At 44.4% G+C, this 19,072-nt stretch overlaps 1 protein-coding gene across 1 annotated transcript in view; it reads right to left on the bottom strand.

The window, feature by feature from the left end:
• si (sucrase-isomaltase) overlaps positions 1–19,072 on the bottom strand; it is an 83,389-nt gene that overhangs the window by 925 nt on the left and 63,392 nt on the right. The window contains exons 47-64 of the mRNA XM_060076236.1: positions 18,504–18,616; positions 17,956–18,081; positions 16,909–17,037; positions 16,525–16,641; positions 16,366–16,428; positions 16,120–16,233; positions 15,927–16,017; positions 15,594–15,732; positions 14,717–14,850; positions 14,449–14,483; positions 13,885–14,001; positions 6,929–7,077; positions 5,801–5,885; positions 5,579–5,635; positions 4,103–4,227; positions 3,531–3,619; positions 2,116–2,165; positions 1–131 (exon numbers count right to left, since the gene is read on the bottom strand). The exon at positions 1–131 is cut by the window's left edge and continues 40 nt beyond it. Of these exons, the coding sequence (XP_059932219.1) occupies positions 1–131; positions 2,116–2,165; positions 3,531–3,619; positions 4,103–4,227; positions 5,579–5,635; positions 5,801–5,885; positions 6,929–7,077; positions 13,885–14,001; positions 14,449–14,483; positions 14,717–14,850; positions 15,594–15,732; positions 15,927–16,017; positions 16,120–16,233; positions 16,366–16,428; positions 16,525–16,641; positions 16,909–17,037; positions 17,956–18,081; positions 18,504–18,616 (1,864 nt within the window). The remainder of the gene's footprint in view (positions 132–2,115; positions 2,166–3,530; positions 3,620–4,102; positions 4,228–5,578; positions 5,636–5,800; positions 5,886–6,928; positions 7,078–13,884; positions 14,002–14,448; positions 14,484–14,716; positions 14,851–15,593; positions 15,733–15,926; positions 16,018–16,119; positions 16,234–16,365; positions 16,429–16,524; positions 16,642–16,908; positions 17,038–17,955; positions 18,082–18,503; positions 18,617–19,072) is intronic.

Raw genomic sequence — 19,072 nt, forward strand, 5'->3', positions numbered from 1 at the left:
GTCCCCGTGGAGTCGGTCAGGGTAACCTGCATCACCTTCACTGTCCCCGCTCCCCAGACCCTCACCACCCCCAGGGTCAGCTGGTCAGCCGGGGCCAGCCCATTGTGCCCCACCCGATTGGTCAGCTTGCTCTGCAGCAGGATGCAAGAAACAAGTGGGATGTCGTATAGGAACGGAGAGTGATAGAGATAGAGAGAGAGAAGTTTAGATTACCGGGAAAGGTTTGAGGTATCATGTTAGGGATGATCAGGTCAGGGTTTTATTTTGGGTTCATGACTGGCTCACTTCGCAATGTCCCGCTTATTACTCGGCTAGTTCCTAAAGAAATCAATCAGTTGAGGCAAAGTATAAAAAACATTCATTATTGAATTTCTACTGCTATTTATAAAATCTTTTCGATTCTACGGTTGGAAATAGTGTCCATAGCAGCATTCTGCTATACAAAAATACTAGACCGCTTAATGCCATTATTTACCAATCGCAATCAAGTTTTCTAGAAAGCTGGGTATAAGTAATGGTGTGCGGTAATTGAAAGATAATGATGACAGGGGGGCTAAGAAAGGTTTGCCTACAAAAATTTCATTATTTTCCAATAACCGCACACCACAGAGTGGATTATCCAGTTTATACCATGGCCACTTGTGAATCCTTAAAATAGGTGTTGATTCATATTTTTGGTGTTTTCTGTTTCAAATGTACATCCTGTTGCTTTAAATATTTGTTGTTCCTGGACACAAAAAATATCGGACCAGAGACATATATGTACGTATATGGGTTTGAATAATGCCTGAAATGTAATCAGTTAACATGCTTCATATGGAATGCAGACGTTGCTTTATAGACTGCGCAATTTCACAAACTGAATAAATACTGCATCGTGGACTGAAACAAACTACACAAAACGTAATCGTAGTTAGCAACTCTGTGGGCAAATGTCACATGCATTTGTGAGCTAGCATCACCGTGTCAGAGGACCAGCAGATCTGTGGTTGCCCATAACTTTTGAGGATGACTGTGAAGATTTGTATAGATTGGTAGTTTTAATATTTTATGATTTAACAGGGTTATTTAAGCTCATGGCCAACTCATGTGAAGTTGAGGGAATGTTGAGCATTAGTTGAGGGAGCAGTGATGAGACTCTGCGAACTCTGTTGTGCTATTATCATGTTACGACTACGTTCATGGCTGTGCAGTTATCAAAAGTCCATCAACAGCCCTCCAGCCAATCAGAATATACTACTCACCCCGGTCATGGTATAATTAATGATTGACTGTATACGATTCTTTCAGCGGCAAAAGCACTCATGAACTGCCTATACAACTGAATCCAAAATGGCAAACAACTCAGTAATCTGCCAGACAGCAGTGGCCTCATTGCCCAACTTATCTTCTCACGTCTGCCCATTACACACACACACACACACACACACACACACACACACACACACACACACACACACACACACACACACACACACACACACACCAAAATACAAAATTCTCTCTCTCTGCTCTCATCTTGGCTGTCAGAAGGCCTGTGTGCTTTATCCCTGTGTGAAATTGCTTTGGAATGAGTCTGATGGTAGGCAGAAGACAGCCACAGATGTTTGGCTAGGGGTGATGAGGCTATGTGCGTGCGCGCCCGTGTGTGTATGTGTGCCTGTGTTTGGCAAAGAAACACATGGAGGCCCGGGTAGTGTCTGTGCTTTGATAATCTCGACGTCCGGAGAGAGATCAAATTGTTCCCATGGTGAACATTGGGTTTGGCATGAGCCTTTGCTATAGCACCACAGAACACAACAACATAACATTTACCCTTTTTGCTGACTATGGCCATTTCCTTTTAGGCACAAATACATGGAACAAAAGGAAATAAACCAAAAGAGAATTGAGGACATGAAGTTGCTGTGAAGTCGACAACAACAGCCTCAAAACTCAAAGATGGAGACGAAACGCAGCGGGGTCAAACAGAGCGTCTCTGCTAATGGTGGTCTCTGACATCCTCCCACCGCGGCTCGACAATTCACCCCGGAGCAAGGCACAGTCCTCCCTCTCATCTGCCCTGCCTTGAGATGGCTGTATGATGGTCGTAACAGACAAGAAGGTTGAACTCACCGAGTTTGCTGTGAAGCCGGTCAACAGATAAGCGCCCGCCTCGTACGTATCTGGAGAGAGACGGCAGAAGAAAAATAAGAGTAATTAGATGGAAATGAAATGAAATGACGTCAATTGAAAAGTAAACGGGGCTTGGAGAGGAAGAAAGGATGAGCAAGCGTGCGAGAGGGTTCACGATAAAAGAGGAGGGTGAATGTGCTAATGAGAGTTAATGGTTGCCATGGTCTGAAAGCGGCGGTCCAACAAATGAGGACATGACCGTGGCGCATTAGCCCGCCCGTCCCTGCGATGAGCGATGTCGACTGCGCCAGACGTGTTGCTCGAGTTCTATGAATGAGGCGGTGACTGAAGCGCTTTGCCGGGAGAGAAGGGGTTAGTGAGTGAGTGACTTGCTGACTGAAGCACAGTAACAGCCTGATAACCACTGCGGTGAACTCCAACAACGAGAGTGGTAGTGGAAGCAAACACAAGGTGACAGGGAGCACCTCGGCTTAAAAAGCAGCCCAACACAAGAGACAAAAGCAGATGTGTGTGTGTGCGTGTGTGTTTGTGTGGGGGGGGGGGGGGGGGGGGGAGAGGATGGGGGTGTTGTCAGATAAGAGAGGAGTTGGGATGAAAGAGCTGGTCTGATGGTGGGAGCGTATCTCCATGCGGCTACACAGAGAATTACTGTAATAGCCTCTGTCACTCCCTTCCTCTGTCATCTCTCGCCCTCTCCCTCTCTTTATCTGAACACAAACACTCCCAAGACTAAAGAGCGCATTGTACTGCACTCCAGCCGCTGAAGTGCGACTGTGGATGTGAGTGTGTTTGTGCTTTAGTGTTTGTGTGAGTGTGTGCGTAGGTTTGCATATTTACGTACAATAAGTACAATCAATCAAGAGGGATTTTTATGTTTCTGTCTAAACATAAGCATAGAACATTGTGATACAACACAGAATATGCTGACAATTTACACCCGAGATTAAATGTGCCCCGGCCTTCTCACCCTGAAGTTGATATACAACCCAAGACAAATGTTCACTTCTCATAATGAGCTAACAGGTTAGCTAGTTGACGTCAGCTTATACTAGCTGACAGCAGCAAATACTAGCTGCCGTCCACAGGATTTTTTCTTTACTGGTACTCAACACACTTGGAGGTATAATCAATTCATATGCATATGCACGCAATTATTTTACGTATTTTATTATATGTGTCCAAGCATGGGTTTGTTTGTGTGTCCCATTGTTTTTATAATTTGTATCACCTGTGTGTGTATGTTTGTGTTTTTTTCCGCAATTATGCATGCGAGCATGCATATTTGCGTGCATTGAGTGTGTGTGTGTGTGTGTGTGTGTGTGTGTGTGTGTGTGTGTGTGTGTGTGTGTGTGTGTGTGTGTGTGTGTTTGTGTGTGCAGGTATTCACCACTCACCTATTCCCTCTCCATCATCCCAGAAAAGAGAGCCATGGGCGAATCCACTATCATCCAGCGCAACAATCAAGCCTAAAGGATTCTGTCGACTGTGACAGAGAGAGAGACAGAGAGACAGAGAGAGAGAGAGAGAGAGAGAGAGAGAGAGAGAGAGAGAGAGATAAACAGAGAGACAGAGAGCTATGTTGGTAAATTATAGTAAATTGAGTGTATTTATATAGTGCTTCTCTAGTCACTATGACCACTCAAAGTACATTAGAGTTAATGCTTCTCATTTAGGAAAATATACAAAGCACACACCCCCCCCCCACACACACACACACACACACACACACACACACACACACACACACACACACACACACACACACACACACACACACACACACACACACACACACACACACACACACACACACACACAAACACAGACATGCATGCACAGCCACACAAAAACATTCTCAATTGAGTTTTAACAGAAGGGGCAATGAGTAAAAGTGTAAAAAAAAAATGTGTATGTATGCATGTGTATGCGTTTGTTGGTGTGTGTTTGTGTGAGGGAGTGCACTAACCTAAACTTTGTGTTATTCTCTGCTTTTTGCCAGGGCAAGATGTAACCTCCCCGCACGTGAAGGTTGATATGGTCCAGAGGTGTTGGCATGGTAACCATCTTGCCACGAACCCGCAATACTTCTGCCTAAAAATTAGAACAATAACAATAAAAAGATTAAATAATAATTAATCGCATATTTATAAACCTTTGACGGCACGAGAGCAAATACACTAGTCGCTTTTTACGTAGGGCCAACAGGACTCTACACACTGTATCATCCGGCACCCTTCCTTCGTTCTGTCGACTTGTGTTTAACATTCCTCGTTACTCCAGTGGCTCCGAGCTCAGTGTGGGCTGCGCATGGCTGAAGTCATCCCTCGACTCAACCCTTTTGTAAGCGTTGCTGCAGTTTGTTTTCATGCTTTGTTGGGCCGTAAATAGCAGAGTAACGATGCGTGTTGGGGAAGAGGGTCTCCCACGGCTTGAATGAGGCTGAAGGGATGGCAATGTGATTCTGATGCAGGCAAATGTCTCAGCAGAAGTCCGGGAAAAATGTATTGCTGTTGAGGCAGCTGGTTTGTACATCGAATATGCATATGCATCGATATTTCATGGGTCAAGCATCGTCCATTTATCCTAAATTCAACTCATTCATCTTGAACTTTATCAGATGAATCAAAGATGAATAGAGGAAGGAGAGTGGGTTATTTATCTGTGTGTTCCTGGCCAGCACAGTAGAAAAGATAGGGTCAGTTTCACTACTGTTGATGTTCGGCTGTGATATAGTGCAATGAGAAAACAGGAGGATAAATCAAAGGTTGATATGATCTCATAACATCCTTTAATAAGCCCATACTGGAAATGAGAGTAGAGCTCTCAAGGTATCACGTTTCTAATTGACCATGAAAGCCTAACCTGGCAGCCAAAGAAAGTCCAGCACTTTCTCGTCTGATTTTATGATATCGTCATACCTTGGTTATAGAACAAAGATGTTTCATTGGAAAAAAACTGTTATGCTATTGATACACATATTCTTTATGCATACACACATGCATCAAATAACATTTTTATACTGTATACACAGCTATTACCGCCATTTTAACTTTAATTCAAAAATAAATCGTCCTATTTTGCTTGCATATTTTTTGCATAAAATACAAAGATATCTTATGCATAAAATACAAAGATATAGTCACGGATAGTGTCTCTGAAGCTTTAAAGTTGACACCCTTATTAAATGGAGTACCGGCGCAAAGACAACTGTCTGTCCTTCGACGTACTGCTGAGAATGAGCCTCCATTAATTTAATTAAACCAGGGGAGATCAGGGTTACAACGACGTCCTGTATCAGGCCGGGGAGTTATGCTATCAATGTATTAGACGAGCTGAGGGAAGTTCCATTTGTGTGTGTGCGTGCGTGTGTGTGTGTGTGTGTGCGTGCCAGAATCCATGATGGCTTCTGTAGATACTGGGAGGGTCAGCATTGTGGACTCACCGTGTGGTAGTCATACCAGCGGGTGTCCGGAACATAAGCCTCCACATTAGTTACACCCTGGAAAATGGACGGAAGCATAACAAGGAATGCACCATTAATTGGATGTATGTGCGTATGTTTGATGTGTGTATACGGATGTGCATGTGTGTGTGTGTGTGTGTGTGTGTGTGTGTGTGTGTGTGTGTGTGTGTGTGTGTGTGTGTGTGTGTGTGGTGTGTGTACCGGTTCCATGGCAGGTGTGATGAGTAGGGCAGGTCCCCAGAGGAATTGTCTGTGGACGTCCCATGTTGCCCGATCTTCAACAAACCTAAAGCCAAAAATAATACCTTTATATCGTTCATGCACCCTGTAATATTGTTACCTCATACCTTTTGTGAAAAGAGTTACTTCTTCTTTTGGTTACCTCTTTTTTATACAGCAATTTCTCCAGGCACCAGACAGGAGGTTAAATGCATTAATTAGCAACCCACAGCTCATTGCACTAGGCTATGTGACACTATGTGAACATCATTTTTAATGTTTGACTTAAGGGGAGCTATGAATCCACTTGCATAACTCTACAAGAGAAAAACAAAGTTCATGTTCCTTCCAAGGCTAACATTTCAAGGCCTTGAATAAGTTTATTAAAGGAAAATCTGGGCACATTATTCTATTCACTTTCTATGATTTCACCTTGTCAAAAGTCGGGTTATGAATATACGCACCAAGAGATAGCAACATCCTCCACATTATTTACTCAACGTATATCACTCCCAGTCTTTTTATCTATATCTCCTGTCTTCATGAGTCACCTAACCTTAGCTAGGTCATACACTAGAGGTTTAGCATTGGTATAACATGGAGTGTATAGTGCATGTGGAAATGGAAAGATGGCAAAACACCGGCCTGAATGACTTCTGACGTACGTGACATTGTGCATACAAATGGGATTTGGATCTGTGCGTGTGTGTCTGTGTGTGTTTGTGTGTGTGTGTGTGATAAGGACGATACAGATGTTATCTCACCTGCAAGACGAGCATGAAACATCCATTCCAGATAATGCATGATGTGATTAGGTGATTCTATGTCATGCTACAGCAGCAACGTTAACTAAGAGGTTCTTGGATGCATGTGCATGGTTGTATGTGTGCATGTGTGTGGATAAGTGTGCGCACGAGCACACTTATCCACAAATGCGCATGCATATGTGTGCACAGATTTGTATGTGCATGGCCTTGTGCTTGCATGTATGTATGTGAAGGTGTACATTCCTATATGTTTGAATGTGTGTGTGTGTGTGTGCGTGCATGCGTCCGTGCGTGCGTGCGTGTGTGCGTGTGTGTGTGTGTGTGTGTGTGTGACTGTACGTACTCATGCAGGAGTGGTCTCACTACAGTGTTTCCAGAGGTGTGGGCCTCAAACATTAGTGTGTAGAGGTAAGGCAGGAGAGTGTAGCGAATGTTCAGGACATCGCGGGACGCCTCAGCAAAGGTGCTGTTCCATGAAACTGGGTCCTGTCTCTGTTGATGACATTATAGAAATAGAAGAACTCATTATATGCAGACTTCAGGAAATTCATCTACCAGTGAAAAAGTGGAGATTACTTTAGGAATTTAGAAACTTGGTTGGACAATTCTGCTTATAATTTCAACCCATAAACATGCATGTCAAACAACAATGGACCATCAGAACTGCAGAGAGGACTGTTTTAAAATCCATGTTGTATGGCTGCTCTCAATACCACAGTACTAAAAGGTTGTCTCCTTTTACTAAACATAGCATTGCAAATCTGGAGAATGTCCATCATTATCATTCTTGACACATCGTTTCACTTGGAACTCACCATTTACACATTACAGAGGTGTAGATATTAGTTGAATTAATTTGACCGTTTGGTAATGAAGGTTTGGCTGCCTGCTTTGGCTTGAGAAACACAGACAATGCAAGGGGCTGTACCTTCAATATTCACATTCAATATTGTCATGTTCAGAAAAGTGAGAACATTAATCTATTGAGTCGAGAGTCGGGAGTTCTTCGGTGAGGTCCATTAAACAGAAAGTCATTATAATTGGAATAATAATAATAAAAAATAATAATTTCATGATGTGGGTTAATCAGGCCATTGCAATGCCTGGTAGCAACACTGAAAATTGTCAATTAGTTTCAGTACTCGGAGCGCTTTGTCATGCCGAGGAATAACTGGTTCGTCGAGATAATGGACTGTAGCCCTTTTCATCTGACCAAATACCTAGTGTTATTTTTAATTGTCGACAACTGCCTTGTCCCCTTTAGGGACAATAGAGAAAGAGGACAGGATGTACTCCACTTTTATAGATTTGGGCCGATCTAGATTAAGTATTAAGTCATTTTTAGATCAAGCCTCACGAGGACAACTCTCTACACTTGTAAAGAAGAAAAACAAAGACACACAAGTGCACACAAACGTAGGCACACACACACACACACACACACACACACACACACACACACACACACACACACACACACACACACACACACACACACACACACACACACACACACTCACATTCATACTGGCTACATGTGTTTCGACCCACTCTGATCTTCTGTAGCTCCTTTGTCCAAATGTGTTTTTGCAAACTTTGGTTGAGCATCGGATCATTTGATTAGTTTTTTGCCTCAAGTTTGTTATAGATGATTTATGTGTGCGTTTGAGTGTGTGTGTGTGTGTGTGTGTGTGTGTGTGTGTGTGTGTGTGTGTGTGTGTGTGTGTGTGTGTGTGTGTGTGTGTGTGTGTGTGTCTGGGGGGGGGGTATGTGTGTGTGTGTGTGTGTGTGTGTGTGTGTGTGTCCTGGCCCCATCTCAATCTACCTGGACGAAAACGGCAATTAATCTGTCTATTTCAAGCTGGAAACGGGTGAGGTTTGGGTGATAATGATCCACCATGGCCTGGTGGTGACTAAGCAGGGTCCAACAGTAGATTGTGATTGATAGAAGAAAGAACATTTCCATTATCTCCTGACCTTAGGAGTTAACCACATTATAATTTCATTTTCTATGGGAAATTACAGGATTGTAATTATGTGGTAAACTGTGAGTGCACAGACGCGGCTGTTTTATCCCACAAGCCTTGCTGTGTCGCTGTGTCGCTTAAACTAACGGGAAAAAAAGCAGATTCTGCAAGTTGGGATTGATTAGGTGAGAAAACGGTGAAAGTCTGAGGGAGTGTGTTTTTGTGTGTGATTCACTGTGATCGTCGATTAATGATGCGATCATGTGGAATGGCATGAGAGGTACAACATCAACAACAACAACTTGTACACAATGAGAAAGTGTGGGCAACCATTTTAAACGTGTTTTTTTGCGAATGCCCAACAATAAAGGTAGGGTAGGCAATTTATTTTGGAGGCATCATTTGTCCTATTTGTTGCAATTCTCTTTACAGCAATCAATAAATCAAATGCTGGTATCTGTTGCTGTCGCAGGCCTGTTAGAAGCCTCTCCGATAATTTCAATCTTCCCGAAGGCTGGAGAGCGAGTTGGTCATGTGTTTTGGGGGAGTAGCCTTGAAGGCAGGCCAGAAGCGATGGGTGGGATTACTGGATTCTTCAAACTCTAGCCTTCTCTGGCGGGTTTCTTAAATTTGTCTGACGTACTTTTAGAATGAATAAATAAAATTGTACTCCGGCATGAAACAAAGTTGACCAAGGCACTGTCCATCACATTAACGTACCGATCAAAGTGTGTCTACAGTGGTTCTCAAGTTTCAATGTCAAACTGACATTTAGTCACTGAGGGAAAGCGAAAAAAAGAAAAACGTCTTCACCGCGACTAAACATGCCCTCATCCCTATCAATTTGATATTTCGTATATTCAAGCCCCGGCTTGACAACTTTAGATACAGAAGTATTAAGATGTGAGATTGAAAGAGGATATGCCCAAGGTCACTGAATACTGCTCAAAGCTGGACATACAGCTCTGCAACTTCTCCTGCGTGTGTGTTCATTAATCATTTGTCCTAAAGTCCCATCCCAATTCATCCCAAGGTTGGATCGTGGTGTTTAAATCACATGCCCACGCAGAGATAGTCGTGAACAAGGGCGTCAACGACCAACTCAACACGCAAATCATGACTCAACACTGTCGACAAGGCAGGCTGAATAATATTTTGGCCAAAAAAAAGGAAATGAGGGCGTGAAGGAGTGGGAAAACGAGCGTGATGAAATGAGCAGGGGAAGATAAGACGGGGGGCCTTCTCATGGACTTTGTATTTATAGCTCTGTTTACCCTAGCAAATTGCCCTGCTACAAACATTTCTCAAAAACAGCACCCAAGCACGCACACACACACACGCACACACACTCAAACAGAGCTCACCTCTGCACACTCAAGCAGCCTTGCACGTAAACACATCTACAATCCATACACCAAAATGCAAAGATATGCTAGCATAGACTCATTTAAAAAAGGAGGTTATCTGTATGTGTCACCTTTTATGTTCAACTCGTTTTCCTTCTCACTCTAATAGTTTTTCTGCCTGGCACCTGCCATCCTCTCTCTCTCTCTCTCTCTCTCTCTCTCTCTCTCTCTCTCTCTCTCTCTCTCTCTCTCTCTCTCTCTCTCTCTCTCTCTCTCTCTCTTCCCCTGGCTGTAAAGAATGTATGCATCGACCTCACAATGTTTTGCTCAGTGCCAAATTTGAACCCCAGTGACCTTTGACCTCTGCATCTGTGGCATTGGCTTCTTAAAGTGCCCTCAAACGTCTGGGTGAACAAGTGGAGGAGCCCGAGGTACTTCCACCACTCAGAGATTTCTAGCACTGTTGCTAGTTTGTGGTCTTCAATTTCCTGTCCTTAGATGGCGGCCCCTCTTTCTGTGTTTTTTCCATTTGCTGTTTGTCTTATGTTTTCATGTACCATCTGATTAACATCAGCACCTAAGGGGTCCCATTTAAAATGCAATTCCTCTATTGAAAAATAAAGTTAAACAAAATCCTCCCGGGCGAACAATAACACGTGCAGCGAATCAGATGACTAGCCATATAACATTATCTGATTGGAGTACACTGGAGGAATTTACCACTTGGCGGACAATGCATCCCGTCCAATTAATTCAGTGCTGCGCGGGGCGACTGTGGACAGTGCGCTGCAGTGAGAGTCAGGAGAAATTATCTGGAGGTCTGTGCAGTTCTCCCAGGGCAAAGTAACACACAGGCGTGACGGGAGCTTTGGGAGTGAATGACTCTGCAAAAGTTATCTCTTGTTCCCTCACCCTCTTTCCTTTCACTCCCCACTTCATCACTCTCGCTATCGCTTTCTCCCTCTCTCTCTGTCCCCACTTCATCTCTCCCTCACTTCATCCCTCTCTCTCTCTCTCTCTCTCTCTCTCTCTCTCTCTGTCTCTTTCTCTCTCCCTCGCTCTCTCTCGACCTTGTAGGCTGTATGTTTTTACTTTTGGAGTCAGTGCTTTGTTGTCAAAATGTCTTGTTAGGCAGACTGGGAGGTTGAACACGACGCAGTAGCAAAAGGAAGGCTATTACGATAAAGTCTTCCCTCTTCCTCGTCCTTCTCCTCCCAAAAAAAAAAACACACACAAAATGGAAGACAGTACGCACTCAACCTTGCCTCACATCGCAACATCAAGTAGTGTTCGCTCAACCTTTACACGCCCGTGATCAGTGTTGGCCGGGCACACACACACCTCCATTTCCACCCCCCTCCCCGAAACATATCCCCAGTGGATATAGCTTGTTGGGTCTTGTCCCAGTTCTCACAGCCCCTATCACACCCAATGTCATCGCCAGCTAACCGCTCGCCTTCTTTCACTCGCGCTCTTGTTCTGCTGCCACAAAGAAAAAACAGGGACATGCGCACACCACACACACGCACATGCACAGGCACGCATGCACACGCACACAAACATGCATATGCATCCGCACGCACGCACGCACGCACGCACGCACGCACGCACGCACGCACGCACGCACGCACGCACGCACGCACGCACGCACGCACGCACGCACGCACGCACGCACGCACGCACGCACGCACGCACGCACGCACGCACGCACGCACACACACACACACACACACACACACACACACACACACACACACACACACACACACACATACCTTGATTCCTATTTCTATCTCTCCTCCTCTCCTTCTTTCCGATCCACCTTCCACGGTCCTTCTTCAGTTTTCCTCCCCATTCATCCATGTCCATCCCTTCCTCCTTGGCTATTCATCCCCAATATCCCATTCCGGGACCGGTTGAAGCCTTGAAGCCCTTGGCAAATTGTGTGCGTATGTGTGGGTGATATGTTTAAAGTTGCAAGCCTGTAGATTGTACATCACAGCATTTCCAATGGGCAATGCCCAAATTCCCTTTGACAAGGAATATTCATGCTCTTGTGAACAGTCCTGTCTTATGCATTTGAAAGTTGAATATTTTATGAATGTATGCTTGTTATTTGTTAAAATCTCTGCTGCCATCTTATTCTCCACAAATGTGCATGCATCATGCATCATACATTGTGTGAATCTCAGATAGTGGCCAGGCAAAAGAGTATAGCACAACTGGTATTACAAACACAACAAACATTGGCTATTTTTCCAAATGTTCAGAACATAATTAAATTTTAGGATTAACATTTTATGATTCAGACCTATTATGAAGTAGAATGTTGGTGTAAAAAAAAGTATTTCTTCCCCAGACAAACCGCTGTGAAAGGCAGCTAAAGACCAACAGTGATAGCTTTTTCTTTTTGGACTTAAATAGTTGAGATCCAGCTGAAAAAGAGCAGCCATTAGCATGGCTAAGTGCTATTAAGTGCCAGGGAAGTGATCTAATACTGTGTCTATGCTCTTCAGCTAGGTTCATCTATCCTTAAGCTGTGACATAATTTTCATCCAGTTTATAAAAGGGTTAGCAATGTGCTGACAAAGAAGAGAGACATCGTCTTTGGACCTCAATAAGATTAAGTAGGATTTGAGGGTATTTGTGATTTTGGTTTCGCAGCATGGTTGTGATGTGCTTTTTGGCTAATGGCTTATCTCCCCCAGTTCAGCCCCCCATGGGTTTGGCTGGACCCTGTATGGCCACCTCCTCACAGGGGCTCCAAACCTCTTCCCCTCTCCGTTCCCTTTCATCTCAAGCAATGCGTATAATGCTTCTCATTGGTGCATGTGTGTATGTGTGTGTGGGTGTGTGTGCGTGTAGTTCGTATGTGTTTCAATTTTACACCCTGTTTAAACACCCATTTGCAAGCCATTATGAAATGACTGGGATTGTGGGGGGAATAAATGGGTCGGGATGGGCGTGCACTGGGATCACCTTGAGAATTAAATTATGTGTCCGAAAACACACACACACACACACACAAGCACACACACACATGCAGCACTTCTGTGTTGTATTGCAAACTCTGATGTGACAAAATTTTGCCCGCTGGGATCAATCTCAGGGAGCCTTGGACATTATTGGATTTCTCAGATGTGTTCCAATGCCTTAGAAAGGTCAGCGGGAGACACAAAGGCAGGGACATTGAGACGGAGAGCGGCTCTCGGCAAAATACAGATATATGATAACCATGTCAATCGGCCGGTAAAATGGACTCTGGAGAGGGGTAACACTGTCTCGCAGCGAGGCGGTTAAAGTAAAGCCAAACCAATCGCTTGGAGAATCCCTAATAATCCTCCTAATCACAAGAACAGTGCATGTTAATATAGTGTCCATCGGGACGTGCACAGGGCTTAACGGAGGAGAGAGAGGGAGTGAAGACTTCTATTCCATCCGTAAACAGAAAAACCACTTCAGTGTGTCGTTCTTGCATCAGATGTGGGGCCATCCAGGCCGTCTGGATCAGTGACCTCGGAGAACCAGAAGTGACTGAGTGTCATGGAGCAGAAGACGATAGCCGCTGTCTGCGCGGGTAGTGCAAGCTTTACTCAGAACACAGAGTGTGTGGATAACAGAGGGCGCTACTCGGCCAAGCGCTGACGATCTCGCCACGCGTCCTGGTGATCCTGTGTGAATGTTTAATGATTCCGAGGCACATCATTTTACTGACAACGGGCTGTCGGACAGAGTAGAGAAAGAGAGACGCCGTACGCAGTGCACAGATTGCCCTTGTGTGTCATTGTACTCTCTGTCGCTCTCTTTCACTCTCTCTCTTGTCCTTGTGTATCATTGCAATCTCTCTCTGTCTCACTCTCTCTCTCTCTCTCTCTCTCTCTCTCTCTCTCTCTCTCTCTCTCTCTCTCTCTCTCTCTCTCTCTCTCTTTTGTACTCTCTATCTCTCTCTCTCTCTTGTACCCATGTATATTTTGAGATGTACTCACCGGGGATCCCTTGCCGTTGTGGTTACGGGAGTAGGGGTAGAAGGCGCCCAGTTGCATCCAGCGAAGACACATCTCGTACTCGGCCGTGTTGAAGAAGCCACAGATATCGGCCCCGGTCTTCCAGTAGAACAGAGAGAGAGGGGAGCTTTTTAGGGTTGTTTAAGAAAAAAAACCTGAACTGAAACTGAACTGAAACTTTCAGTGAAATTATTAACCAAAATTGTAATAAAAAAATAACAATGTATTTGGACCCAATGAGATAATTATTATTCAAATAAACTAAAATAATACTTAAAAATTCAATATTCTAAATGAATAATACATATTATTACACATAATCCTAATGCTAAAAGAAGGAATAAGTGGAGATTATCAAGCCATCGCTATAGTTGTGCTCTCATTGAATCAAGAGCTGAGCTAAGAGAGGGAGGTGGTAAAGTCATTATGGCAGTCATTATAATCTTGGGCAGACAAGGTGAATATTATGGTGTCCTTTGGTCAGATCAATGGAATTATCGATCGATAGGATGATGATGAGAGGCCAGTTCGAGCTGTGATACTCACATAAGGTATTCCAAACAAACTGAACTCCATCATGCCTGCCCAGGAGAAGAGTTGGGTGAGACAAAACATTATACTCATTAAGATAAGGTGAATTGTATTGGGTATTAAAAGTACAACTTAAAACAATGCATTGTTTTGCATTTGTATTTCTACTATAATATTTATTACTATTACTATCATGAATTATTTTGAATCACATGCACACAGTTATAGTAGTAATCGAATGTGTCCAACACTGACACACACACACAGCCACACACACACTCACCTATGATGGACTTATAAAGTTGGTCCCAGCTTGAGTTGTTGTCTCCGAGCCAGTGTCCAGCCCACTTTCCACTGGAGGGGTAGGTCGAGCGAGTCACCACCACACCTCGCTTTCCCGTCACACTCAAAAGTGCACTGCAGAAACCGGTGGAGTACAGTGTTACATCACCAGCTCACAGCTATAGCACTTTGGGGCGGGAAGGTGTGGTGGCTCGGGTGCTTGACTCCCAGCTGAAACAGTCTGCCTTTTAGACTTCAATGAACAAGATGCCCTCAGCCCATCTGATTTTCGCTCTGTCGCCTTGGATCAAGCCGTCCCCTAAATGACTAAATAGGAAAATAGCAACAAGCCTAAAATTCTCCCTTTTCAGTATAAAGAAAAATAGCTTTAGTCTACTTTCGATGGGAAATGAATTTGAAAAAACATTAATTTGCCTCTGTCCCGAAACACCAAAGTGCTCTGGGCTCACGACGTAGATTCATTCCTTTCCAGCTCTTCTACTGCCTGAATGTCTTATATTTGTCATGCAAGAGGAAGAGGGAGCCGTCTTGTAGCTCGCGGGTCGCCCGGTTCAATTTCATGTTCCAAGCGTCAATGTGTCCCTGTCCAAGAGACCTAAGACTAAACTGCCAATGACAATCTTTCTTATGTCCTGGCATCGGTGCATGCGAGTTACTTATTATCCAAATTTGGCTACAGGATTCAGTAAGGCACCGCTTACTTGCTCATGTTTATTTTCCTTTCATTATGAATTTGATTGATGAAAACCCAAATTTGTGCTGATTGCATTAGACATATACATACATTATTGTTTATATAAATATACATAACACATGCATTATTCCTGGATTCAGCCAGTGACAGGATAAACACTTACTCGTAGGTGGGCTTGGCGTGAGACCAGCCGTAGAGGTTGTGCACATCGTAGTGTCTCACCGGAGTTCCATCACTGAGGAACTGCTGACTGTTCATGCACAGAGTTTTATGGTTCAGCCCATTTTCCATGGCGTCCAGCGCTGGTGGTTGTGATGGTGGTGGTGTTGGTGGGGATAAGTGGAGGTATTAACACTATCACGCACTATACCCCAGGCACACACAGACACATGCACCACGGGTATAATGGGAGATTGACATGGGGGTTTACTAGCATGCATGAGTATGTGAGTGCGTCCATTGACTATTAGATGCACACTTTGTGCGGTTTCCTTACGTGGCATGTATGGAGGATTTTCCAGGAGATCCGAGCCAAGACACTTTCCCCCTACAGTGCCATGGACAAAGCTGGCAGGCTCGTTCATGTCCTGGGCAAAGGGTTGATAAAAAAAGTAAACGTTTACACCGATTCCTAACAACAACAATCTCTCTACAATGTTTTGATGCAAACACATGAGTGGCTGACTCACAATCCACAGTCCATCAAACTTCAAGCTCTCATAGAAGTCCTTGATTTCCTGAAGCCACCACTTGGCCGTGTGGTTGCGGAAGAAGTCGGGGAACGCGGCGTAGGCTCTGTACCTCTGGGGACGTCAGGGGTACAGGAGAACAGCCAGGTGAGAGAGGGATCGGTCTCGCTCACAAACACACACACGTGTACAGGTGACTTGATCGGAGCAGCAGGGAGCGTAGGATACTGGACAGAGCAACCATACCTCCACTTGGGTATCCCAGTCCAGAGATTCATTCACCGTGACATTTGGGCGATCCGGCCACACCTGCAAATACAAACACAAAGTATGGCTCGCAATGAGTCACATTGCATCCCATGTTTCTCATTGTCTGTCTCTGTCCCACCGTGTCCCGTTTCTTACCTTGCCCCAGACAATCCCGTCGCCCAACTCCTTGGGCCACTTGATGAAGACATTCTGTTCCAATCCACGGTCAAAAGCGGGGTAAGGCTTTGTTTCATTGCCTGCGATGGCTGGATCCTGGAAAAGCATTTTGGTTTCTTTACTTCCCCCATGCAGTCCAATTTGAAATGTCCCAATGACACTGCACTCCAAGAAGTATGTCACTTGTAACTATGTGGCAAATGTATATGTTCCTGATATGTATGCCGCTCATATTATACTAGGAGGTTGCTAATACTGATCAGTTAACTCTTTGGTGTAGGTATCCCCAACGTGTTGCCATCTATATCATGTTACGTACAAAAGTCATTAGCGTCTGTATCATATCATGGATAGTATCATTACCAGAATGAAGATAAACCTCATGCCTTCGCCCCTCATGCGATCCACCAAGGCAGGAAGTCCAGTAAATTCTGGGTCCAAAACAAAGTTCAACTGGCGATCCATGTAGTCAATATCTGCATACTGGACGTCCTGTGGAGCACACAAATCAAATCGTATCGATCACATTTCACACATTCGATTTTCTATCCTACACATCAATATGCGTAATTGGACAATAAGTGAAGGAATCGATTGGATACTCTATTTATGTATCTACAATATTACAGATTTATACGTACCGTTTTTACCTGTGTATTATACATATATATACTTAATTGTCACACAGATGACATAAGGGGCACCAGCACATTGAATGCATTAGCATAAACTAGGTTTGGGGCCTGTAAGCATCCAGCATCTGTATCTCTTCCATTAGGCCATGTAATGCAATCGATGAGTGCATACTGTGAAGCATATCTTAGACAATGATGAGACATGGGCTCAGGTTAAACTGGGCAGTTTGCCTTGAGCGACCGTCCCAGCGCTGTCATAACTCAGCGGAGAAGTGGTGCTGTCATCATCGTATTGTGCTCAATATGAATAGCTTGATGACGTTAGTTCCTTTTAACTATGGAGATCCAGAGCGGTCGGGGTGAAGGTTAATAGGCGTTGTAGTCGAGGGCCAATGGTGCGGTGCTCCGGCGTTATCCTTGATTGGGCCTTATTCATAAAGTGAACACTTTGTTTTTACATCTTTGTGTGGGAGGTGTGGCGCGACACATTTATTTGATCCAAATCAGCATGGTTTAAAAGACTGGCAGGCATTCGCATGAACCATTGGCCGTTATGGCATTATTAGCTATAACCATTTCACAGCCTGTTGACACCAGAGCACGCCAAATGTCTGAAAGCAATCACCGCTTACGCCATGACTCATTTATAACGGTACAAAATAGGCATTTAGCTTTGGCCTGAGGAAGGCTGAAACACATAGGCCAGATATGATACCATGGGACCTTATGGCAGTCCATACATCTTAGGGTGCTCTCTCTCTCTCTGGGAACTTACATAGGGTATGCCGGCCGCCACCATGTCTCGATATAGATCCGCTATCTCCTTGTCATTGGCATAACCATAACGACAGAGCTGGAACCCAAGTGACCAATAGGCAGGTAAAACAGGGCGGCCAATAAGCTGTTGGGAAAGGAGAAAAAAACAAATGAAGTCAGGAAATGTTCAGAACAGAAAAAAATATATTTTTGAGAAAAATCCAATACAATGATTATATTGTCTGTGTTTGTGTATGTTGGTGTGTTTGTGTGTCTGTGTGTGTGTGCATGTGTTTGAATGAGTGTGTATATGTGTGTTTGTGTGTGTGTGTGTGTGTGTGTTTGTGTGTGTGTGCACGTTTTGAGATTGGGTAGATGAAAGAGGGCAATGAAGCGAGGAACTCCCAGCTGCTACAGTCCATCAACAGCGGCCCACGGCCAGAAACACAGACACACAAACATTAACAGTCTCTCTCTCTCTCTCTCTCTCTCTCTCTCTCTCTCTCTCTCTCTCTCTCTCTCTCTCTCTCTCTCTCTCTCTCTCTTAATCTCTCTCTCTCTACTTACTTCGGTGTACTGCTGCACAACCATCTCTGGAGTGGGTCCAAGGACCATGTAGAAGTCCAGGATGCCCCCAATAGTTCTGTAGGTTATGGACGGCGTGGGCTGGAACGTCACATCTACACACAAATAACACACAATGGGTTCGCTTCAGTATCCAGACTCAATGGGGTATTGACCTCAAAAGGTCAACATGATGGTGTAGAAGGGTTGCGGCGTGTGTGTGTGTGTGTGTGTGTGTGTGTGTGTGTGTGCGTGTGTGTGTGTGTGTGTGTGTGTGTGTGTGTGTGTGTGTGTGTGTGGGGGGGGGGGGGGGTATGTGTGTGTGTGTGTGTGTGTGTGTGTGTGTGTGTGTGTGTGTGTGTGTGTGTGTGTGTGTGTGTGTGTGTGTGTGTGTGCGTGTGTGAGTGGGGGGGGGGGTCGTAGTATAGATACATAGTACACATCCCAAGGTCTTTGTGTAGAGAGGCAATGTATAGAAGTGAATATCATACCTAACTAGATATACTTGAAGGTGGACCACCTTACTTGTTGCAGACAAATATATATGTATGAGCAATGCATACACAAGTGGT

Source organism: Gadus macrocephalus, chromosome 16 (assembly GCF_031168955.1).
Source record: "Gadus macrocephalus chromosome 16, ASM3116895v1".
NCBI lineage: Eukaryota > Metazoa > Chordata > Actinopteri > Gadiformes > Gadidae > Gadus > Gadus macrocephalus.